This window comes from Lampris incognitus, chromosome 12 (assembly GCF_029633865.1).
Source record: "Lampris incognitus isolate fLamInc1 chromosome 12, fLamInc1.hap2, whole genome shotgun sequence".
In the NCBI taxonomy this organism is placed as follows: domain Eukaryota; kingdom Metazoa; phylum Chordata; class Actinopteri; order Lampriformes; family Lampridae; genus Lampris; species Lampris incognitus.
In genome coordinates this window covers 14,316,409-14,343,092 of record NC_079222.1, presented here as the reverse complement: position 1 = coordinate 14,343,092, position 26,684 = coordinate 14,316,409, and the positions used below count along the sequence as shown (strand labels likewise).

General features: G+C 44.6%; 1 protein-coding gene across 1 annotated transcript in view; it reads right to left on the bottom strand.

Annotated features, from left to right (window-relative positions):
- Positions 1 to 2,136: 2,136 nt before the first annotated feature.
- Positions 2,137 to 26,684, bottom strand: part of si:dkey-1d7.3 (transmembrane protein 132C) — a 53,674-nt gene continuing 29,126 nt past the window's right edge. Inside the window, exons 5-10 of the mRNA XM_056291211.1 lie at positions 21,611 to 21,754; positions 17,522 to 17,730; positions 13,120 to 13,297; positions 12,660 to 12,773; positions 11,536 to 11,727; positions 2,137 to 3,726 (exon numbers count right to left, since the gene is read on the bottom strand). Coding sequence (XP_056147186.1) covers positions 2,137 to 3,726; positions 11,536 to 11,727; positions 12,660 to 12,773; positions 13,120 to 13,297; positions 17,522 to 17,730; positions 21,611 to 21,754 — 2,427 coding nt within the window. The remainder of the gene's footprint in view (positions 3,727 to 11,535; positions 11,728 to 12,659; positions 12,774 to 13,119; positions 13,298 to 17,521; positions 17,731 to 21,610; positions 21,755 to 26,684) is intronic.

Sequence of the window (26,684 nt, the reverse complement as noted above, 5' to 3'; positions counted from 1 at the left end):
ATTGTACTTGGCCAATTACCCCACTTTTCGGAGCCGTCCCCGTCGCTGCTCCACCCCCTCCTGCCGATCCGGGGAAGGCTGCAGACTACCACATGCCTCCGCCCATACATGTGGAGTCCCCAGCCACTTCTTTTCACCTGACAGTGAGGAGTTTCGCCAGGGGGACGTAGCGCGCGGGAGGATCACGCTATTCCCCACCAGTTCCGCCCCCTGCGAACAGGCGCCCTTACCGACCATAGGAGGCGCTAGTGCAGCGACCAGGACAAATACCCACATCCGGCTTTCCACCCGCAGACACGGCCAGTTGTGTCTGTAGAGACGCCCGACCAAGCTAGACGTAACACGGGGATTCAAACCGGCGATCTCTATGTTGGTAGGCAACGGAATAGACCGCTACACTACCCGGACGCCCCTGATTCGACCTTCTGTGACCCGGCATGAGGGTTTCTCCCCTCTATACATGTGTTTCTCCTTTATTTGTGCATGAATAAGAGCCAAAGAATCATAAAACCCCAGTCTTAGCAGACATTTCACATAATAGTCTTTATCTTACATGTCACCAAAGGAGGGACTCAACCCTTTCGCGGTTTCACATTAGTTTTGCCACTGCTCTATAAAAAGCAGCTGATGCGTGGCTTCAATTCATGTGGAGTTACAAACAATATGCAGTCCAGCGAATGATATTGGCCTGACTTTATAGGATTTTAAAATGATACACAACTGGCCGTGTCTGCGGGTGGGAAGCCGGAAGTGGGTATGTGTCCTGGTCGCTGCACTAGCGCCTCCTCTGGTCGGTCGGGGCGCCTGTACAGGGGGGGAAGGGGGGAACTGGGTGGAATAGCGTGATCCTCCCACGTGCTACGTCCTCCTGGTGAAACTCCTCACTGTCAGGTGAAAAGAAGCGGCTGGCGACTCCACGTGTATCGGAGGAGGCATGTGGTAGTCTGCAGCCCTCCCCGGATCGGCAGAGTGGGGGTAATTGGCCGGATACAATTGGGGAGTAAAAGGGGGGGGGGATGAATAAATAAATAAATAAATAAATAAATAAATAAACGATACATAAACAATAGAGGAGTAGCCACTGGTAGTTTTCCAAATCGAATTTCATTTCCACCTCAACCGTTTTATACACGGGTTCTTTATTAATATAATATCATGGGATTCACACAACACATCTTGGTATAAAAAAGGGAGGTTGTTGCATGGACAAGGCATCATCCATTTTTATTTACGCATAAATGGAAAATTGTGTAGTTGAATATATTTTGCTCTGTGTCGAGGCGAGTCCTTTTGGAGCCTTCCAGAAAACAGAACAGAAGGTAATCACTGCAGAGTCCACCTCACAACGACCATAAGCTGTATTTTGCATAGCATGCCTGTGATTTGAACAGGTATATAGTCAAAAGTGTAGTTGGAGCTCACTCAAAATATTATGTCACGTGTCTCATATTATAGGACAAATTGCACTAACTCTTGTGGTCGTCTGCAGAGGAATCATACAAATGTACAAAAGGCTGGGAAGCATAAACCCATTTACAGTAAATTACCTCTCCCATACTGCATTTACCCTGACAACTGGCTAAAGCTAATTCTACTTCTACAGGAGCAATGGAACTCTACAGAAGTAGAAGGAAGTTAAACTCATTTGTTTGGATCCATAAATAATGAACAATATAAATATATGTATATTTACAACATCAATTATGTAGAGTGATATATTTTTTTTCAAATACAACAATCTTGCCTCTAGAGTGTAACGCTTTATAACTGTTTCACGCCTTTATAAAATTACCACAGTATTTTGATGATGTTACTTAAGTATATATTAATATGATCTGTATTTACAGTCTCCCACTGAACATGCATTTTGATGTAAAATTCCATATATATATGTGTGTGTGTGTGTGTGTATTTATATATATGTATGTATGTATGTATGTATGTATGTATGTATGTATGTATGTATGTATGTATGTATGTATGTATGTATAATGCTACTAAATATTGTCTGTGATTTACAGCCAGACAAGCCAAAAATATGCACGCATACTTAATTTTGCACACACACACACACACACACACACACACACACACACACACACACACACACACACACACACACACACACACACAAACTCACTGGGTCTCTCCTAGGGGCTTAACGACAGGCCAGGGCATGTCAGGTAATGGTGTTTGGGGCCCAATAAGGAGTTGCCCCTGCTGCTGTTGATGCTGTTGAAGCTGTTGAAGCTGTTGATGCTGTTGAAGCTGTTGTTGCTGCTGCTGGTTGGCCCAGTTAAAGTCCACTCCATTCTTCCTTAATGCAGCCAAATGTTTGATGTCCAGGGTGGTGAACGTGGTGAACTGGACCTGGTTCCTCTTGCTGGTTGGGGAATGGAGCGGCTCACTGCGGTGTGGCCTCGCCAGCAGGGTGGCTGAACGGCATGCTAAGGGGTCAACCATCTTCCCCTGAGTCTGCTGCTGGGAGCTGGTTCTACTGCGACCTAGAGTCGCTGTTCTCTCAGGGACAGCAGTGGTGCATACAGCTGCCAGGCTGCTCTCCAGACTGCGGTGTCCCATAGACTCTATTGAATGGTGGGACTCCAGAGGGTGGTGGGCCTCCCGTTTTAGCGTTGAGACCTGGGCTGGGGCACTTGGTGCTGGAGCACCAGGGTTGGTGGTTCCAAGCCACACCCAGTCATGCTTGTGATCCTTTGGGTCCCCACTAGCGGCTGGGCTTGCCTGTATCGGGGTCTTTTGATTTCTGAAGCAGAGATTATATGAGGCACAGTTGAGCAAGAAAGCCAAAATAGCCACACATGAAACCCCAACCAAAGCATACATGCCTATCTCCAAGTCCGACATGGCGCGGAATGTCCTGATGAGGTCGCTCTCTATTACCTTGGGTGTGCTTTTGGCCTTTGGAGTGTCCTTTTTTGGTGCAGGGTCTGCCATAGGAATATCTTTCTTTGGGGGTGAATTGGGGTTATCCAGCATGTTCCCATAGTTTCTCCTCTGCCCATCTCCTGTACCCACGGTATGCAGTGATTTATCCATACCAGGCCTGCCAGTAACTAGTGGTTTGTCTGTGGCAAGTTTGCCCTCGGTTGTGGCATCATCTGTATTGATAATGGTGACAGTGGAATTGATGGTGTTACGGTTGGTAGCTGTAGTGGTACCACCCCCAATCCACACCACCTGTGGTCGAACAAACATCGCGGTTGCAAGGATTGCTGAAGTAGTTGCCTCTGCTGAGGTGGTCCCTTGACGGTCAGGGACTGGGCTTCTAAACAACCACGTGTCCCTCCCCCCATCTGTCTGAGTTTGCTGTGATGTGGCCGCCATCTTGGGCTCTCCAGCCAGTTCTGACCCTTCACTGTTGAATTCTTTGCTTCTACCAGTGCCAAGCCCTCTCTCCCCACCTTCTCCACTGGCTTTGGCATATGTCTGGAGGCTTATCCTGAGAAGCCCGGAACCCACCACCAACTTGCTCTTTCTCTTGGATTTCTGACACTCTTCGCAGATCCTCAGCTCCACCTTTACCAGCGCTGCCTGGTCTTCAACCTCACCCTGTGCCACCACAAATGTGGACTGCGGATTGCGCCGTACCGTGGCTATCTCCTCATCTGGGGTGGAGACACTCAGGGAGTAGACGCTGCGGTCAAACAGCTCCAGAGGAGTCACCGAGCCATCGCTGAACTGAACCCAGCAGCTGACCACCGCTTCCTGCACAGGGTTGAGGGTGGGGTGTTCAGAGAAAGAGAGGAAAGAAATGGAAAAGGAAAGGAAAGAAAGAAAGAAAAGACCGTGAAAACACATCCACAGGTCCGGTTTATTATAAACAGGTCAATGCAGGGATCTCAATCAGGTGAGCAGGTTTACACAAACACATGGAATTGACCTTCTCCCCTGTTCTGAGTGACAGCAGAAACACCAGTAGCTTTCACAACATTCTCTGGCATGAATATCTAATTTGGCAGTGCAGGAGTTACTGTCAGGAGTGGCCTGCGTTTGCTTTCATTTCCTTTACTCATTTTGCATTCTAATTTTTCTTTGTATCCCATAAATTACATTGCCATGATCATTAAACGATGATTACATGATCTACTACAATCTCTAATCTAATCTTTTCTAATCTTAATTAAGTAGGGTGCTATTTAATAATAAACTACTGGCCGATGAAGTTATTGTGTAAAATTTAGTGTGATTATAGCAGATGCAAAGCATGGAGTATAACATCTGCCCATTAGGCAACAAAAGAAACTCGCCAGTCCAACTGTATTTACTGAGGAATACCTACATGGCGCTACCTAGTGTTTGGGTTTGAATATGAAATGAATTGCGCTAAATTATATATTCATGGTGGGTCAGAAGAACAAACAGACAGATACGTGCACTGGCTTGGTTTTAATAATTGAGTATTGACATGGCTGGCAGGCTGCTGTCACATAATGGACAAAATTATCTTTCCAAGAGCTATGAACCCTGACCCCTCTAATTGTTGCCCAATGCTGTTTCTGACAGGGTTGCTGCCATGACTGAATGTCCCTGATATATATATATATATATATATATATATATATATATATATATATATATATATATATATATATATATATATATATATATATATATATATATATACATTGGCTTTTCCCCCTTTTCCCCCCCAATTATACCTGGCCAATCATCCCGCTCTCTGAGCTGTCTCGGTCACTGCTCCACCCCCTCTGCCGATCCGGGGAGGACTGCAGACTACCACATGCCTCCTCCGATACATGTGGAGTCGCCAGCCGCTTCTTTTCACCTGACAGTGAGGAGTTTCGCCAGGGGGATGTAGCGCGTGGGAGGATCACGCTATTTCTCTCAGTTCCTCATTCACCCCGAACAGGTGCACCGACCGGCCAGAGGAGGCGCTAGTGCAGCAACCAGGACACTTAACCACATCCGGCTTCCCACCCGCATACACGGCCAATTGTGTCTGTAGGGACACCCGACCAAGCCGGAGCTAACACGGGGATTCAAACCGGCGATCCCTGTGTTGGTAGGCAGCGGAATAGACCACTTTGCTATCCGGATGCCCCCATGTGTCTGATCTTCTTAAGCATGGTAGCTGTAAATGATGGCCTTCAGTGTGCAACCTGTTACTTCTCACTTGGTATAATAATAATAATAATAATAATAATAATAATAATAATAATGATGATGATGACGATGATGATGATACAGTCATGTTATTCGCCTCCTTGTGTTCTGTTAAAGTTTTAGTTTTATCCTCTTTTATTTCAACTATTTGAATAAAAATCCTATCTTTAGTCAAAAGTCAATTTACAATGAACTGAATTTTGTGTTAAAAAGTAAACGCTCGGGCTGTTGTTATTGTCAAAGGCATCACTTCATTGTCCTTAGTTTAAATTGTCAATTCAAAGCTAAAATCGTAAAGGTATACATGTAAACAAATGTCCTTTTTCATACTTTATATTGTTGGTGTATTTAAGGCAAAATCTAGCCCATGAGTATGGACTCATTAAGTTTTAATGGTTACTGTTAGGTAGAAAGTCTGTAGAAAATACTATGGCATATGTTATGTCTTCACTGTAGCATTCAGTCACAGAAGATAGCAGGGAGCAGAAAGACTGAAGAAGTGATGCTGTGACTAACAAGCAGTCTTTCCTTTTGTTGACTTTATGAATATGAAGTGGGATGAGTTGTGCATTGAAAGAGTCACCATCTCTTCGGTTTTGTTTTCAAATTGGGTGGGGTGTTTCTTATTTTCAAGTAGACAAAGTATGCATTACTGCTTCCAAGTGCATGTGTGGTTCTCCACAAAAAATACTCATAAGTTAAAGTACAAAACAACATGAGGTGTTGGTAGAGTCAAACACATCATACATCACCACTGTGTTACCATCGAGAGGCTTCTCCACCTCCAGCTTTGATCAGGGCTCACTGTTTTCTAAGGATGACTCGACTTGCAAAAAAAACCAAAAACCTTTTACAGACATCTCCAGGACAAATTTGTGTATTTTTTACATCTTCCACATAGAGACTGCAGTCCATTTCCCCCTCCCACTACAAATCAGTGCAATTTTCCTCCACCTTACTGCCAGAAATTCCAGGAAATCCCTCCTCATTTTCTTCAAATAAACCACGTCCTTCACTTTCTCTGATTTGGAGTTTGCAAAATGTTCCAGCCATACATTTCCCGAGGTGCAAGGTCCATCCTCCACCCTATTTCCAGAGATACCTAATCCAGAGGTCCGCTCCTGACCTGAATCCATAGCTGCCCATTTCCTATACTGATGTACCAATCCTTCCCTCACACCAGCTCCAGACTTTCCAGGTTTCCAGGTCACTTCCCAGTGTGATCAATCTCCAGATAGACCACACAGACCAAGCGTTTACAGCAGCAAAAAAATGACTACACTTACATCCTCACAAAGCAGCTGATCATTACACCACAAAAAACGACAAGACAATGTTCATTGGCTAGGCCATGAAAGGGGGGTGTTTCTGCCTCTTAAACTGCTACCAGTCTATGAGTGAGTAGACTGGTAGCAACGGCAAGTACAGCTACAGTGGTTTAACTTGGATAGTAGTTAAGATTATGGTAAAAAGAAAGATTATGCTTAAAGTTGGGCTGCACGATGGCACAGTGGTTAGCACGGTCCCCTCACAGCAAGAAGGTCCTGGGCTCGAGCCTCGGGGTAGTCCAACCTTGGGGGTCATCCCGGGTCGTCCTCTGTGTGGAGTTTGCATGTCCTCCCAGTGTCTGCGTGAGTTTCCTCCGGGTGCTCCAGTTTCCTGGTTAAGTTTAAAGTTAAGGTGAAGTTGGGGTTAAATTTTGGGCTAGGGGTCAGGTAGTAGTTCGGAGTGCTCTCATCCCATGTGCTAAGGAAATCAGTTGGCTAGCTGCATCTAATTACAGGGTTTTTGAGAGAATACCTGGAGGGAATGTCAACTCCATGTTCACTACAATCACTTCCTTCTTTGCCCAGCAGGAGGGCTTGAGTGTCAAAGACACCTGACCCATGTGGTGATTTACATAGCATGACCAGCCTCCCACATCTAGTTGTAAGAGGGATCTGGTAGAGATCCCTTCCTCTTCCTCTTCAGGGCATCCGAGGAGGCCAGGAGCATTGTGAGATTGCTAGTCTGAGTAAACCAGCCCCCCCCCCCTACAGAGAGAGGATGGCTCTCACCACCTTCGCCCCCTGTACTCAACGTCCTTCTTCTGAAACTGACAAAATCTCATTTAAATCCAACTTTTCACAATTTTCCTTTCCCTGCTGATGTCCATGTGACTCGTCTCAATCAGACATTTGTGATGATTTCAGCAAAAGGACTGTTGCAAGTTTGCTAACATCCATGGCAGTACAAAACTCAAATTGATTCAAAAGCTGTACTGTTAGGACAAGTTGTTTCACAGATTTCTTAAATGTCGATGTAGATATATCAAATGTCGCGTGACAAGAAGTTGATGTCACAATAGTCAACATAGCTAATGTTTTAGTGTGAGAGGGAATAGGGACTGCGTTGTAGGTGGACACAGTCAAAAAGGTTTTGTGTCACATGTGATGCCCCCTGGTAGATTTCAAGTTCAAATTCAAGTTTCATTTTATTGTCATATACATATAAAAAGTACCATGTACCTCAAATGCAATGAGATGCATATGGCCTGGCTTTCTCAGCCTTTAAAACCACATAAGGAAATAATAAATAATAACAAAAACTAATAGGAAGTCGAAAATCCTACAAAATAAATCAATGAAAGTTATGGAAGGAGCCTGCTGTTCATTATTCTGACCCCCTGAGGGTAAAAACGGTTTTTGAGGTGGCTAGTCCGAGCTCTGATGCTCTGTAAGCATTTTCCTGAGGGAAGGAGGGAGAACAGACCATGTGCTGGGTGTCTGGTGTCCTCCATGACACTTAGGGCCTTCCTTCTGCAACGAGTGGTGTACATGTCCTCCATGAAACTTAGGGCCTTCCTTCTGCAACAGGTGGTGTACATGTCCTCCATGAAACTTAGGGCCTTTCTGCAATGGGTGGTGTACATGTCCTCCATGACACTTAGGGCCTTCCTTCTCCAGCGGGAGGTGTACATATGCTGAAGCTGTGGCAGTGTGGTTCCTGTGATTTCTGAAGCCATTCTTAGTGTCCTTCTCTGTTGTTTGTTGTCCTGTTCAGTCAGGTTGCCAGACCACAGCAGCATCTTCCAGTAAGGACACTCTCTGTGGCAGTCTGATAGTCTGGCATCTTTACAATCTGTTGACATTTCTTAACTTGTATAGCATGGAGGCGGCATTAAAAAGATGAATAAAAGTGATTTATGATTAACTGTAGCACCGTGGAGTAAGTTGTAGGGTAATAATTTTAATCAACTGCATTCAGTCTACTCTGAGGGTGGTGGAAAATTGCAACTCTGGTTCAATTACCTTAAGAAATGTACTTCTTAAACTAAAAGAAAAACAATTCTTAAGGTTTCCATGGTTGAATGAGCATCGCCGTGCTCCTTAAAAGTAATATATGTGAAGATTGCTGACCCTGCCCTTATGTAAATGGCATATGTATGCTTCCACGGAGATATAAGACTCGGTGCCATAATGGTTATACTCATTGCTTTGCTCATGAAAACACCTTCGGCTGCTCTTTAGAGCTTTAGGTACCTGGCCACTTGTAGTATCCAAATAAATAATATGTATTAAAATATTCTGCTACTTAGTTTGGATGAATCTTAGTCTTATATGTCACACCAAATCCAGATTTTCTCACTTTACTGACTTAATTATTTATTTTTACATTCTGCATACGGGGTCTATTCAGTAGCAGTTATACATCCCTTAACGTTGATTCAGCCCGTAACTGGAGGGTTGCTGGCTCGATCCTCGGTTCCTCTTGGCAAAAATGCCGAGAGGTGCCTGAGCAACACACCGAACCCCGTAAGTGCTCCCGATGAGCTGGTTGTTAGCTTGCACGGTTGACACCGCCGTCGATGTATGAGTGTGTGTGTGTGTGTGTGTGTGTGTGTGTGTGTGTGTGTGCACGCGCGCGTGGGTGAATGTGAGGCATTAATTAATTGAAAGCCACTCTGAGTGGCTGTTGCAGCTAGAAAAGCCCTACACCGAATGCAGTCCTTTAAAACAGGAGTAGCAAACTGTGTGTATCCCCGATAGAGGGGCGTGCGGAGAGCTCGGGCTGAGCTTGCAGTTGTTCTTACTCGGCTCGTGGCTTCATATTTGTATTAAGTTGTCATGCAATATAATTTCTGAACTTTGATGAGTTGGCCTTACCGAGCCACTTTATGCAAAAGTAGAGGCCAAAACGACAGTAATGGAGAGTTTCTTTTTTCCAAAAATGTTCAAATATTCGAAGCTTTTCTATACATTCATTTATTCTGTTATCCACTTATCCCATCCAGGATCACAGGGAAAGTATTTGCCCCCTTCCTGATTTCCTTATTTTATTCCTCTGTTTCCTAGATTAGATTAGATTAGATGAGATGCTTGTTATTCACACTGAATGGTTTCAGAGCTTCGTACAAAATGTACCATGAGATGAAGAGAAGCCGAGGAAACACAACATTCAATAAATGAAATGACCATCTGATGATTGTGGCTGCTCTGGTGGCCGAGCGGAATAAACCGCCGTTCTTGCAACCCGCTCGTCATGTGGCTGGGTGGTTCGTATCCCAGACTCGCCGTAACCGGTCACGGCCAGAGCGTCCACGGGGTAAGGCCTTCATTAGGCCGCCCTTACCCGAGGGATACTGGGTGTAGATCGGTGTAGTGTTCGGGGACTCGTCATTCTCCAGCGACCCCTCTGACCCACCCGGGCGCCTGCAGCCAAGCAACTGAAAGCATTCTCCCTACGCCTCCTTTGCAGCCTGAAGGTGATGCAATCCATGCGAGGTTTCAGCGTGTAAAATAGCGAGAGCAGCCGACATGAGTTTGAAGGAAGCTGGTGTTACGCCTATCTCCTTCCTGTGGAAACGTGAGCCAGGGGAGTTATTCGACAAGAGTTCTGTCCATATGCCATTGGGTTAATCGGCTGGGATAAGGGGAAAAACTAGAAATAAATTTAAAAACCGGATTGTGTGTTTACTCGGGTTCTCCTGTCTTGCATTACATTTTGTAAGAAGATTTGAAACCATTTCAAATGACCAAGCATGAATTTAAAAAAACAACAACAACAACAAATGATGAAAATAAAACCAAGAGAATTCAACAATAATAATTCTCAATAGAGAATCCAACAAATATTATATGTTCAAAAAGGAGCAGGAGGAAGTTACTACTTATCATTTCCTGCCCCCTCTCTAATGCTCAATTAATAAACCTAAATTATAAACTTAGATTTTTTTTACACATCAGAGTATGTCATTCTCAATATCTATCTCAGAATGACTCAATAAAACACAATAAAATCCATAATAAAAAAAAAAATCCATCCATCCATGATCCAAACCACCTATCCTGCTCTCTGGGTCGCGGGGATGCTGGAGCCTATCACAGCAGCCATTGGGCGGCAGGTGGGGAGACCCCCCCACCCACCCACACCCACACCCACACCCACACACACACACACACACACACACACACACACACCCCTGTCCCCAGGTGTGTACTTTAGTACGGCCGAGTCATCTGACCTACATGTCTCTGGACTGTGGGAGGAAACCCACGCAGACACGGGGAGAACATGCAAAGTCCACACAGAGGACGACCCAGGACGACCCCCAAGGTTGGACTACCCCGAGGCTCAAACCCAGGACCTTCTTGCTGTGAGGCAACCGCGCTAACCACTGCGCCACCGTGCGGAACAACTGTGTTCATGATTACATGTTATACATCTTCCCTACCACAAGCCCACTGTGATGAGTAAATCAATAAATATGACTTCAACCCCTGCAATAAAATAGAATAAAAAAATAAAAACAATAAAAAAAAATCAGTGTGAAGTATGCAAAAACAGAGGAAAGCAGGAATGGGGCAAATTTTCAAGGCACAGTATCTTGGACAGAAAGCCAGTCCCTCATGGGACAAACTCAAACCAAGTGGGGCTTTGCCATTGGGGATCTATTGGCTCTGAAATGACCAGCCAGAGGAAATGTGACTTAAATTTTACTTCTGAAAATAAACACACAAAAAAAATCCCTTTCAAAAATTCTTCATCCTTTGTTTTTGTCCCCTCCGTATCACACTGCTTTCTCATTGTACCTCTTTTGTTCTGATATGGACCTTTATTTGATTGTATAAGCACATTCACTGCAGCAATACCATGGCAAAATGGAGACAAAATCCATCCTATGTAAATCACGGACCCCCAAACAAGCAAAATAATCTACCAGTGCACATCTCAGCGAGATTTCTAGAAAATCACATCAAACCCAAACGACGTGTTGGCCAGAGAGACCACAACTCCTATAACAACTTAAATTGCATAGGTTTTAAGACAGCCTATCTAGTCTGAAGCATAACTTGTTAGATGTGATGATGAAGTTTTAAAGCGAAACCATCAAGCACGAGACGTGCATACCTGCTGGAGCTGTGTGATGACTTCCTGTGTGGTGGCGGTGGCGACCATGGCCCTGTTGCTGCCCGGGCTGAGCTGCAGGGACAGGGAGAGTCCAGACACCAGCTGCACCCCCAACTCTGTCACACTCACTTTGTCATCCAGCACCCTGATGCTCCTCTCGGCCAGGACCGACGACGACAAAGGGGACAGCACCTGCAAAACAACACAACACAACCCCACTGAAACACGACTCAGCACTTGCAATGACGCTGCATAACCACATGTACTCTTACACAACCTTGTATAAAGGTGGAGGAGAGTTGGCTGAACCTGCCCCTGAACTCATACCTCCAACCATGATAGACAGGCTGGTATGGTGGAGGTGGAAATGTAAATATAAGCGTAGTGATGTCACAGTGTAACATCTGGGTTGCTACGCAATGGGAAATAATGCGCACGTGACAACAGTAGCAACAGTACGGTGTTTAGCCAACATTTGGCTTGCTTATTTATAGGGGTGTCCGGGTGGTGTGGTGGTCTATTCCGTTGCCTACAGACACGGGGATCGCCGGTTCGAATCCCCGTGTTACCTCCGGGATGGTCGGGCGTCCCTACAGACGTAATTGGCCGCGTTTGCGGGTGGGAAGCCGGATGTGGGTATGTGTCCTGGTCGCTGCACTAGCGCCTCCTCTGGTCAGCTGAACCTCGTACAGTAACTCACTCATATTGAAGGGGTGCCTTGAGTTCGTTAGTGCCTCGGAGCATCACACACACACACACACACACACAGACATACACTAATATGTCACCCCTGATTGACTACATTCATTCCCTAGCCCTTAACCTTAACCTTAACCATCATAACTACATGCCTAACCTTAATCCTAATTCTAACCTTTACCCTAAAACTAAGTCCTAACCCTATACTAGACTATACTAGACTATACTAGACCCTTGTCCTCATGGGAATTCATAAAATATCTCCGCAAGGTAGGTGGTTCAGGTTTTTCTATCCTAATGGGGGGGGGGGCAAATGTCCCCATTAGGATAGAAAAACCTGGTAGGCACACACACACACATGCGCACACACACACACATGCGCGCACACACACACACACACACACACACCCCAGTGTGCAGTTTACCTGTAGCGTAGTGGTGCCCATAGCTCGCCCCTGCAGCACCACTCCAGCCTGCAGCTTGGCCACGTCGGTGTCGGCCACCTTCAGAGAATAGCGCACCAGGTTCGTCACGTCCACCTGCCAATCAGAAGAGAGGAAAATACATCCAATATTACAACTGCAAGCACATGGTGAAATATGAAAGTTATGTTTAATCACAGGCGGAGGCCTATATCTGGAAATAAACAAGAACAATGGAACAGTTTTGGTCGACAGGACTTTGATTACTGAAGCTGGGTGATTCAGTTTCTATTTCCTGGGAACAAACTAAGCTTTGTGAAACTTGTGCTTTTTTATTATTATTTTTTTTTTGCAAAGTGACAACCGCATTTATAGTTGATTGAGGCGAAGACTGGAGAACATGAGGCACAAAAAGTGCTAGGCGCTATTAAATGCCAGTATTTTGACTGGTGTGGCGTTTTACCTGCCAGTCAGGGCCCAGGAAGTAGTCTACGGGCGCCGGTCCAGACAGAGGGTAGGGTAGATTTTCGGAGGATTGGGCTATGAATGGTGTTAGCACCCTCACCAGAGAGTGTTGGTACTGCAGCATGCAACCCCTACCCTTCCTCATCTCCTCTTCTTCCTCGCTGTCCCATGTTGACCTGCCACATAAGTAGATACAAAACACACACATACACATGCAAACTGAGACAATTGTTCTCTTTTTTTAGGGGGGGGGGGGTTCCCCGCTTTTTTCTCCCCAGTTGTACCCGGCCAATTATCCCACTCTTCTGAGCCGTCCTTTGCTGATCCGGGGAGGGCTGCAGGCTACCACATGCCTCCTCTGACCCATGTGGAGTCGCCAGCCGCTTCTTTTCACCTGACAGTGAGGAGTTTCGCCAGGGGGATGTATCCCCCCCCGAACAGGAGCCTCGACCTCGACCGACCAGAGGAGGCGCTAGTGCAGCGACCAGGACACACATCCACATCCGGATTCCCACCCGCAGACACGGCCAGCTGTGTCTGTAGGGACGCCCGACCAAGCTGGAGGTAACACAGGGATTCGAACCCTGTGTTGGTAGGCAACGGAACAGACCACTACGCTACTCGGACGCCCCCACAATTACTCAAATGTACATACAGTACCAGTCATAAGTTTGGATACACCTACATATTTTTCTTTATTTTTTGCTAAACTTCAATAAAGTGCTGAATGAAAGAAACTGCTTGAATGGGGGCATGTCCAGATGTATACTTTATTTCGTCGAGGAATTCCTGTCAGTGGATTTCTTTGTTTAGGAAAGACATTTAGAAATAGACAATTATTTAAAGATTTAGAAACACATACATTCAGTCAGGTGTGTCCAGACTTTTAACGGGTACGGCATGAAACCATATGAGAGGCAAAATGCTATCAATGTTTAGTCCTGAGGTCATAATCCTTCTTTTAACAAACATATTTGACAAATTCACTTTTATCAGTGCTGATAACAGTCTTGCTGTTCGATAAGCATAGCATTTGGACTGTTTGGACCGGTGCATCGGCTGCACACCTTGCATATTTCTTGCAGCGCGGCATACAAACAGATATACAAAGGCATCCTCGTGCCTGACCCCATTTGCCTTGTACACACACTTAGACACAGTAGCATGCAGAAAACACGGGGACACAACAGCAAAATGGAGGAGATAACTTTTAAACAACAAATATTAGACTGTCAACTTTTTAATTGCCTCACACCTAATGATAATGCACCTTACACCAGTTGCAACACAGCATGAAAATGTCAGATTTTGAAGCTGTATCTGGTTATGTTAGGGTATTCGTTGTGGGTTTTGGGGTTTTTTTGGGGGGGGGGGCGTTGTGACGGAAGTCCCATAGACAGTTTTACCCTAGGGAACAATAATGGCCCTTTAGTGTGCCACTGTTATCAGTATTGAACGAGAAACACTGACTGAACTGTAAGTATTGAGTGGAAACCCCACTGACCTTTATCCCCAGGCCTAGTGTGTTGCTGCTACGCCGCTTCTTTTCCTCTCTGGAGAATGCCAATACACTGATGTTACTAACACAAATAGTATTATTGTTGATAAGTGAGAGCACATACCTGTATTCATCTCTCCGGTATTCATTATGGCCTGGCTGCCATGTTAAGCTGCAGGGATTTGCTTTTTCTATCCTTCACTTGCTTTGGTTTTTCATCTCTCGGATTTCCTACTAAACAACCTCTAACTCCTCTACTGATGTGTCTCTTACGCCAGCAAAAAAAAGAAAGAGTATCTCTATGTATTTACACACACACACACACACACACACACACACACACACACACACACACACACACACACACACACACACACACACACACACACACACACACACACACACACACACTGTTTGTATGGGTTCTTACTACTGTGTTTATCTTGCTAACAGAAACCAACCTGTAACTGAGATTCAAGCATTCCCAGTGTCACTAGCTAAGGAACTGAGCAACTGATATCCAAGTAAAGTGAAGCAACGAAGCAGAATCTGTGGCAATGTACACTATGCAGATGGACAGGACAGATGGTGGTGGATTTTGGGAAAGGGGTGGAAATGGCTGTGGTGAATGCATATTTCAAGAAGATGGAGGAACTCAGAGAGTAGAGGAGGGTACACACAGGTGGACTATATCTTATGTAGGAGGCGCGATCTGAAAGGGATTGGAGACTGCAAGGTGGTGACAGGGGAGAACGTAGCTAGGCAGCATCTGATGGTGGTCTGTAGGATGACTTTGGAGACCAAGAAGAGGAAGAGAGTAAAGGCAGAGCAAAGTATCAAATGGTGGAAGTTGAAGAAGGAAGACTGTTGTGTGGAGTTCAGGGAGGAGGTAAGACAGGCACTGGGTTGTAGTGAAGAGGTGCCAGATGGCTGAGCAACCACTGCAGAAATAGTGAGGGAGACAGCTAGGAAGGTACTTGGTGTGTCATCTGGACAGAGGAAGGAAGACAAGGAGACTTGTTGGTGGAATAAAGGAGTAGAGCAAAGTATACAGAGGAAGAGGTTGGCAAAGAAGTTGTGAGATAGTCAGAGAGATGACGAAAGTAGTTGATGAGTTGTATGAGAGATTGGACACGAAGGAAGGAGAAAAGGACTTGTACTGATCAGCTAGACAGAGGGGCCAAGCTGGGAAGGATGTGCAGCAGGTTAGGGTGATCAAGGATGGAGACAGAAATATGCTGACAAGTGAGGAGAGTGTGTTGAGAAGGTGGAAGGAGTACTTTGAGGGGCTGATAAATGAAGAAAACGAGAGAGAGAGAAGGTTGGATGATGTGGGGACAGTGAGTCAGGAAGTGCGGTGGATTAGCAGGCAGGAAGTGAGGGCAGCTGTGAAGAGGATGAAGAGTGGAAAGGTGGTTTAAGAGAGATGGCAGTGGAGTTTTTAACGAGATTGTTTAACACAAGTGAGAGGATGCCTGGGGTATGGAGAAGAAGTATACTGGTACCGATTTTCAAGAATAAGGGCGATGTGCAGAGCTGTAGTAACTACAGAGGTATAAAGTTGATCAGCCACAGCATGAAGATATGGGAAAGAGAAATAGAAGCTAGGTTACGAGGAGAGGGGATGATTAGCGAGCAGCAGTATGGTTTCATGCCACGAAAGAGCACCACAGATGTGATGTTTGCTTTGAGAATGTTGATTGAGAAGCATAGAGAAGGCCAGAAGGAGGTATAGTGTGTCTTTGTAGATTTAGAGAAAGCATATGACAGGGTGCTGAGAGAGGAGGTGTGGTATTGTATGAGGAAGTGGGGAGGTGCAGAGAAGAATGTACTGAATGGCACTGAAGAAAAGACAGGAGGCAGAGCAGGAGGTGGTAGAGTTGAAGATGCTAAAACTTTCTTTGGGAGTGATGAAGAAGGACAAAATTTGGATCAAGTATATTAGAGGCACAGCTCAGGTTGGACAGTTTGGTAACAAAGCAAGAGAGGCAAGATTGAGATGGTTTGGACATGTGTGGAGGAGAGATGCTGGGTATAGTGGGAGAAGGATGCTGAATATGGAGCTGCCAGGGAAGAGGAGAAGAGGAGGGCTAAAGACAAGGTTTATGGATGTGGTGAGGGAGGACATGCAGGTGGCTGGTGTGACAGAGGAAGATGCAGAGGACAGGAAAAGATGGAAACGGGTGATCCACTGTAGCAACCTCTAACGGGAACGGCCAAAAATAGTAGTAGTAGTAGTAGTAGTACACTATGCAGATGGCTCATCACACAAATATAGACCAAACAGATTGCTTCTTCCTCCTGGCTGGTCATGTGTTACACTGTTGCTTGTATTTTATGACATGGCATTGTGACCTATAAACGTTTGGTTAAGCCAAACTAAAAACAAGCATCTAGCTATGTCATGGATTAACATATGTATCTACTTATTTAATTCTTTTTGGGTTTTTGGGGGGTTTTTTTTGTTCATGTATTTGGATATTTCATTTTTTCTAAATTTTATTTAGACAGGACAGTGAAGAGAGGTGGAAATCATACCTGATACAGGCTTTCGGCCCTTGTTTTAACCAATACATAGTTGTTATTAACCAGATCACATAAACAGCTAGCTATATAGATAGCTATATAGATAGATAGATAGATAGATAGATAGATAGATAGATAGATAGATAGATAGATAGATAGATAGATAGATAGATAGATAGATAGATAGATAGATAGATAGATAGATAGATAGATAGATAGATAGATAGATAGATAGATAGATAGATAGATAGATAGATAGATAGATAGATAGATAGACCAAATGACACACATGCTATCTGGTTGAGCTGCGAGGATATCCTGACATCTGTTTAAAAGAAGAAAAAAAAATTCTAAACTCATCCTGGTCTGGCTTTACCTTCTGTTGCCTATAGTAACAGGCACCCTCCATCCCTTGATCTGGCTTAGCTCTGGGTCTGCCACATCAATGAGCAGGGGCAGGCGGGGCATCCACACACTCATCTCCAGCTGAGCACTCAGGAAACTGTAGGTGAAGTTGAGCAATACCCTGCTTCGGCCCCGCGTCTCCTTCCCATTCACATACACATAGTCACAGCGCTCCGACACCTGCGGCAGACACAAGAGATGGACCGTGAGAGGAGAGAAGGATGAAAGAATAAAAAGGAAGAGACAGAGAGGAATGGCGAGGTGGAAAGACCTAAACAGTAAACAACAAAAAGGGAGCGAGAGAGAAAGGTATGAGAGAGAGAGAGGGAGAGAGAGCGAGAGAGAGAGAGAGAGAGAGAGAGAGAGCGAGAGAGAGAGAGAGAGAGAGAGAGAGAGAGAGAGAGAGAGAGAGAGAGAGAGAGAGAGAGAGAGAGAGAGAGAGAGAGAGAAGAGAGAGAGAGAGAGAGAGAATAATGACCGTTTTGATCAGAAATGTCCCATGAGCCATTTGCATATCTAATGTAACATGAAGTCTTCTATTAGCTGAGAGGTTTTTCAATATTCGCCATCGTAGCACCATGCTCAATCTAAACAAATAAATAAATAGAAAAATAAAGTCCTGACAAACGAAGAAGAAAAATGAGGCATGACAGTAAATTAATAATACATTTTTAAAAAACAAGTCAATATATAAATGAAGATATTTTTTCTACCAAAAAAAACCCTAACCCCCCCCCCCCTCCTACTTCCAAGGTCCGGCCGGGGGGGGGCGGGGGGGCGGATCCAGACTATGTTTCTTTTAATGACATGTAAATGTATGACCCTGGTCCGGATGGTACCCTTGCTGAATAGTAAGGAGTTCTGCCCTATAACTGCTGCTATCTGGTGTTATATGGAAGAGCGCTGCAGTCCCCACCAGCGGGAGCAGGGTGGTGAGGCACCGCCGTCGGTGTGTCTTATTTAACACTGGGGGCCTATCTCCACAACCGCCTCACTTATCTTAACAAACCGCCGGCTCCACAGAGGTAATTGGAGAGCAGTAGACTGGAGAATGGAGGGGAGCAGTGGAGAGAGAGAGGGAGTGGCGAGGAGGGAGGTGGAGAGGAAAAAAGAGAAAGGGAAACAGGAGGGGGGGGTGTGAGGGAGGGGTAGGGAGGAGATGGCTGGGGAGAGATGGGCCTCTGTGGGGGAGTCGACTTATGAAACACTTCTGAGAGAGCTGGAGGAAGCCGATCTGTCAGAGCCGAGGAAGTTAGCGTCTCTTAACTCGTTCGTGTGTCTTCCCCCTATGGTGAATGTGCAAAGGTCAACGCCATTAATTAATCAGAACTGGTTAACAGGTGGAATGTTTTTTGTGTTGGTGTTTGCATATATTTGTTTTTTTATTTTTCATTATTATTATTATTATTATTATTTCCTCCTTTTTGTCCCCAGTTGTACCTGGCCAATGACCCTGCTCTCTGAGTGCTGCGGACTACCACCTGCCTTCTCCGATACATGTGGAGTCGCCAGCCGCTTCTTTTCACCTGACAGTGAGGAGTTTCTCCGGGGGGACGTAGCACGTGAGAGGATCACGCTATTCCCCCCCACTTCCCCCACCCCCCTGAAAAGGCGCCCCGACCGACCAGAGGAGGCGCTAGTGCAGCGACCAGTACACACAACCACATCCAAGCGTCCCACCCGCATACATGGCTAATTGTGTCTGGAAGGACGCCCGACCAAGGCCGGAGGTAACACGGGGATTCGAACCGGCCATCCTCCTGTTGGTAGGCAATGGAATAGACCACTACGTTACGCCGAGTTATGCGAGAATACGTTGCTTTTTCTTCAGTCTCCATTTCGCTTATTCCATCTCTTCCGCTACATCTCTGTCACCCACTTACTCACTCTGTTTTATGGACACGTATCGTCCTCTAACCCTGGGATCCTCGTAACGTGTCCATTACACCGAGGTCAAATCCCCTGGGCCTATGGCTGCAGTGGAGAGATCATGAGATCAGCCTCTAGTGTATAAAGGAGGTTTTGCTTTTATCCCATGATGCTCTGACATAAAAGGATTAATGTCCAACCTGTTGAGTGTTGGGATAATGTTCCTCAATGTTACCGGATGGTGCAGAGACGCTACATAGAAAGCAACTGTTTTGAAAATCAGCAGAGTACGCAGTCTGTGTCTGGTTTTGAACGTTCAATGGAAAATCCCCCCTTGACATGAAGTGAGCCTACGTTGAATGGAGAAGTATTGTTTCATCTTAGAAGTTATCACAATGAATAGCTCAGTCTCGGGAGGCATTACTTATACCCGTTGTTCTAAACGTGAGCAGCGGAGACACCCAGAAGTCCTTGATAGTTTAACATAGCTGTTATTTTCATTATTTAATTTGCAGACGGTTGTTGTTGTATAATATCAGTCTTTCATTTAAATGGAAATGATGGTGATTTTGAGCAATCTCTCTCTCTCTCTCTCTCTCTCTCTCTCTATATATATATATATATAGTATATATATATATATACATATATATATAGTGTATATATAGTGTATATATAGTGTGTGTATATATATATATATATATATATATTAGAAGAATCCCGCTACAATGTAGCGGTTTGGTTATCCACCCGTCTAAATCTCCCTCCTCTTCATCCTGCCAGGTAACCGCCTTCCCCCTGCCCCTAAACCCCCCCCACTCCAACTCCCTCCCCCAAATGCTCAGAATCATCTGAAATGCCGAGAAAAGTGGTTTTTAGCCGTTTTTAGAAAATGCATATTTTGCATAATTATGCATAATTATAATTATTTTAATTTTCTGCTATTTTTCTGGTCCTCTCTGGAACAATACCTACCACCTCCAAAAAAAATTTGGATCATAAGTGCATTTTTGCAAAAATGCATATATTTTGCATAATGCTAAAACATTTCTAAGTCCCAGAAATTTTTTTTATATAGTTGAAAAAAAACAAAGATGCTCAGAATCATCTGAAATGCCGAGAAAAGTAGTTTTTAGCCATTTTTAGAAAAATGCATATTTTGCATATTTATGCATAATTATGCATAATTTTAATTTTCTGGGATTTTTCCCTTACTCTCTGGAACAATACCTACCACCTCCAAAAAGAATTAGGATCATAAGTGCTTTAGTTTTCGGTCCCGCTATCTACACTAACACCACACACACACACATTACGAAAATATATGAGTATATATATATATATATCAAGGGGTTGGGATAGTGTACAGGAACATCTGTGTTGAATACAGACTGGAAGTCCCCAAATCCAAATGGGAGATATCGCCAAAGGTGGTTGAGAATGGCAGAGCTAAGATCCTGTGGGACTTCAAGTTCCAGACTGACAAGCAGGTGCTGGCTAACCAACCAGACATTGTGGTGGTCGACAAGGGCCAGAAGACAGCAGTATGGATCGATGCAGCAATCCCGAGTGACGGCAACATCAAGAAGAAAGAGCATGAGAAGCTAAAGCGATACTACCAAGGGCTGAGGGAAGCACTAGATCGGATGTGGAAGTTGAAATCCACAGTAGTGGCAATAGGAGCACTGGGGGCTGTGACCCCCAAACTGGGAGAGTGGCTCCAGCAAATTCCAGGGACAACATCTGAGGTCTCTGTCCAGAAGAGTGTGGTCCTAAGAACAGCTTAGATCGTCGCAGAACCATCAAACTCAAAGGCCTCTGGTAGAGGATCTGAGCTTGAGGAAGACACACCACACACCGCCCAAAAAAGGGTGAGAGGGAGATTTCATATTTATATATAAATGTGAAAACTACAACCCTCACTTCCTGGTTCGCTGCTACACTTGGTAGGCTACATTGAAAAGGGCTCACATTGTATAGGAAAATGCAAATAACAATGCTACACAGCTGTTGTTACGAATGCATATAAAGACTACGATTCACAGATTGTCCGCCTGTAATGTCACCGCCGGACACTTTTCCGATACACACAGACGATTGCTCAGTATTATGGCGGCCACATGTTGTGTTATCCCGATGCAACATACATATAAAGACAAAGTTGAAAATCTTGATTGTTTTCATTTAACTTGCCTTGACAACGTCCTCATCTGTAGACCTGCAACTGGTATAGTTGGTGACGTCAGTGACGGAGCCGTCGGCCTCCACGACCAAGGTCTTCATAGAGACCGACACCATCTTGCCAGTCAACACTGCAGTGTTCAGGATGTCATTGGTCTGTGGTATAGATAGTTCAAACAGGGAGGGGGGGTGTTAGCAGGCTATGCAGGTACAATATCACAGTTTGTCAGCTTCACCATTGCTTTAAGTGAGGAAATTGGCAGGATAGAGACAGATTAGTTAGACAGACAGTAGTACACAGAAACATTAATGTGGGCATCGTGATCCAGAAAGGGCTGGTACAGGTCTTTGTTCCAACCAAGCAGTTACACACCTGAGTCTACAAATCAAGGTCCTTAGCAAAGAATATTGGTTGACTCAGTATCAGGTGTGTGACTGTTTGGTTGGAACAAGGACCTGCACCCACACCGGCCCTTTCTGGATCATGTTGCCCATCCCTGCATTAATTAGACAGAAAGACTGGTAGTAGTGAGGACCAACCAGGAGTAACATAGAGAGACAATGGCAGACAAACAGGGAGACAGTTACTAAACACAGACGCTAGTTAGACCGAAACAGAGACACAATAGTTAGACAGACATGCAACTGGATAGGTAGCATGGCGGGGCTTTATCCTGGACCTATAAGGCTTCCATATGAGGGTCAAAGTGGAAAAAAAGTGGCTGATAACAGACATGACTTGGGCAGCATGGTCGCCCAGTGGTTAGTGCTGTCGCCTCACAGCAAGAAGGTCCTGGGTTCGAACCCCAGGATTGTCCAACCATGGGGGGGTCATCCCAGGTTGTCCACTAGACTCTGTGTGGAGTTTGCATGTTCTTCCCGTGGCTGTGTGGGTTTCCTCTGGGTGCTCCGGTTTCCCCCACCATCAAAAAGACATGCATGTTAGGGTTAATAATATTGTTTTTGCCCCTGACCGAAGCATGGCGAGACAAACTGGAGTTGGTCCCCGGGCGCGGCGCGGCAGCTGCCCACTGCTCCTAGCTACACAGCTAGGATGGGTTAAATGCAGAGCATGAATTTCCCCATCGGGATTAATAATGTATATCAAAATCAAAATTTTTTTTAAAAATGACTAACATAGTAGCCGAAGCCAAATTTCATACATGTTTGCTGCAATGCAATTGCACTTCAGCATTAAGTCCATTACAAATGCAAGAAAACAGACTGAAACATGTGATGTGTGATCTTTATGATGTGACCTGTAGGTAGGTGTCTTGATGCATGCTCAATAATCCGGGTAAGAAACTCAAAGGAGGTTGAATCAGTTCACCTGGCTATAACGTTTATTCACAGACACGTTTCATCACTCAACCAAGTGACCTCTTCAGTCTCAACTGACTGCAGGTACCCCCACCCTTATAAACAATACAGCTGCATAACAACCGTAACCAAGGCCCAGTTTCATATGCAAATATGGGTGTGACCATTACCTAGCGTTTCGGTGGCCATGTGTACTATTCACAGAGGAGTTGGGAATGTTTGCAATCCCAGCATTGTAAGATGGCGACAGATGTACTCTTACCCCCCCCCCCTTGGTTCACGGATGTTTGTTCCCTCTTCCCTCTTAACATAGATGGCCTCTTTGACTCCCCGTTCAAACCATCGTTCCTTCCTATCAAGAATGTGCACATCCTCGTCCTTGAAAGAGTGGCCACTGGCCTGCAGAAACACTAGTTAATGCTCACACCCATATTTGCATGTGAAACCGGTCCTTATGCAGCTGTAGTGTTCATAAGGGTGGGGATACCTGCAGTCAGTTGAGACTGAAGAGGTCACTTAGATGAGTGATGAAACGTGTCTGTCAATAAACATTGTGTCCAGATGAACTGATTCAAGCTTGTTTGATGTAGGTAGGTAGGTAGGTAGGTAGGTAGGTAGGTAGGTAGGTAGGTAGGTTGGTTGGTTGGTTGGTTGGTTGGTTGGTTGGTTGGTTGGTAGGTAGGTAGGTAGGTAGGTAGGTAGGTAGGTAGGTAAAACCCTTCACAAACACACTGTGTCTGCACGCATGCACACAAACACACAAACAAACACACAGGTACCTGAATGAAATTAAACCTTTAAATCCTCTGCTACATTACACCAGTGCCTCGCACTAACAATATTACCCCAAGCACCCAAACCTGATTATGTTTCAAATCTTCCAACCTATTTCTTTTCTTTTTTTTTGCTACCGTGTACATGTGTGTCATTAGGAGTAGCTTAGCTCTGGAATATCCCGCTATAAGTTGTCATCAACCCTGATCTGCTTTTTTTCTTTTTACACTTTTAACTCCTCATTTAACATGGATTTAGAAGTACTCCCCCAGCTGATAAATTCTTCTAATAACCTCTTTTTAATCTGCTATACGTGGAGTAGTGTGTGTGTGTGTGTGTGTGTGTGTGTGTGTGTGTGTGTGTGTGTGTGTGTGTGTGTGTGTGTGTGTGTGTGTGTGTGTGTGTGTGTGTGTGTGTGTGTTTATATGTGCCCATGTGTTTAAGAATCTCTGGGTGAACACAGCCTTTTGGGTTTTTGTTTTTGTTGTTTTTTTGTTGGTTTTTTGTGTTATTTATTTATTTATTTGTTTGTTTTGCTGCTGGGCTTAGCGTCAGGCAGTGATCGGCAGATGTTGCCTGGCAGGCTCTCGTCCTGAACTCTGTCGGCTTGACAGCTGCTGACCGCAATTCCAAACGGACATGCTCTACTTCCTGCTCCGACACTGACCCGCACATAAGCCAGGGAATCAGGCTCGGCCAGTACCGCGGAGCAGCCCAGGAGGCTCCGGGTGGACTACGGTAGGACGGTCTGGAGATATCCGCCCGGCTGATGTTTGCGCGGGCTTTGCAGGGAAGGGGGCACACAGTTGGGGGGATTGGCCGTATTTCAAATCTTTCCGGGAAACACGTTTTAATTACGCGCGTCGTCTACCGTTGCGCGCGAAATGAGACGACACTGTCGTAATCATGATGACGTCAGTATTCATGAGTTAGACTGTATTAACGAGCGGATGAAAAGCACGCATTTATTTATGCGGGTTCGATAATTTCGCTCGGTTTGAATAACATACATGTTCCTCTCACTATTCATGTAAGGCACTTATATTGCTAAGATTTAAAGAGACGTTTTTAACCCCGTTCTCATTCGATAATGAAAGCTGACTAGTCTGCGATGAGTCAGGCGGTTTTCTGTAAAAGCACTTGGGGAGCTCACCATTAATCCATAGCACTTTGTATAAAACAGAAAGGTTTTGGGGATCGGCACAATAAAGCAGGCGTGCATGACTGGCAGCAGGAATCAGTCTGATATCCTGAGACACACATCACATTACTGGTAGACACGGACGGGCTGAGAAAAGAGTGAGGCCAAGTCAGTCAGCTTCTTACTTTCATTATTTTTGCATGTGTAGCGAATTCAAGGGGCTGCCGGGAATCGAACCCGCGTAGCCCAGAACACAGACAACTGCGCTAAGTAGTGAACTAAAGGGTCCGACCCGTTAGCAAAGGGCTAGCGAGGGTAGTCATTCGTGGTCATTACACTACACCCTCCTTCTGTAAGCGCGTCCCACACTTCATGATATCATATCATATTATATCATATTATATCATATCATATTGTATCGTATCAGCTCATATCGTAGCGAATTCGGGGGACAATGCAACCACAGGAGCTGCCGCGGCCGGGAAGCGAACCCGTATCGCCCGCACCGCGGGAGACATCGCTAACCGCTCGACTAAAGGGTCAGACCCGCCAGCCAGCGGCCTGCGTGTCTTCTTATCCATGCACGTTACACTATCATATCATATCAGCTCATATCATATCATATCGTATCATATTGTATCGTATCGCATCATATCAGCTCATATCATATCATATCGTATCATATTGTATCGTATCGCATCATATCAGCTCATATCATATCACATCATATTGAATCGTATCATATCATATCAGCTCATATCATATCATATCAGCTCATATCATATCATATCATATCATTTAATGTCATATCGTATCGTATCATATCATATTATGTCATATCATATCATATCGTATCGTTTCATATCATGTAACATCATATTATGTCATATCATATCGTATCGTATCATATCATATCAGATCATATTATGTCATATCATATCATATCATATCATATCAGCACCACATATCATATCATCTCATATCACTAACTGGTTTACTGGTATCACTTGACTGGTTAGCGCAAGCGCCCGTGGTAGGGGCTATCCGTGTTCAATTCCCAGCTGCAACAGATTCCAGGCTGCCTCCTGAATTTGCTACACGTTTGACAAAATGAAACAATACCTGTATAATGAGGTATATATTATGTTATAGAAATATGTTCCACATATTTTTAATTAATTTTGAGTTAATTTGCGCACAATGCTGCAATATCAATATGAGACCTAGTTAAGTATTAGTAACTACTGAATTCATCATTTGTGACACATTTGTAAAGCAAGATATACACCAGTGGTTAGTGTGTTAATAGATGTTTTTTTAAATACTTATCAGTACTACAGTTCATGATTAATGCATGCACAAATTTACATCTAGATAGATTGTTAATCCTGTACTTACACTTTCTAAAAGCTCGTGTGATCCTTTAGACTTTTGTGAGTTTCAAGGTCCTGCTGGCCTTTCAATCTCATTTGTAAAAGCTTCGTAAGGCATAGATAGTCCTCACTTTAGATGAGGTGACACAAAATACTTAACTAACAACTAGCAACTACCTGAATTAATCAGGAATTGCAGTATTAGTAAGTATTTATAAACATCTATTAACACACACTAACCATTGGTGCATGTCTTGCTTTACGAATGCTTTACGAATGATGAATTCAGTAGTTACTAATACTTAACCAATGCTTCATTTGAGCAGTTATGAAGTGTTACTGAGACCTTTTAAAGAACTATATTACTTTGAATGGATTAATATCATTTGGAAGACATGTTGGCCCAGGGCAGATCATGTAATGGGTAGAAAAGAGGTGCCTGTTGTTTGAAAATCAATGCAATGTTGTGCAATTATTG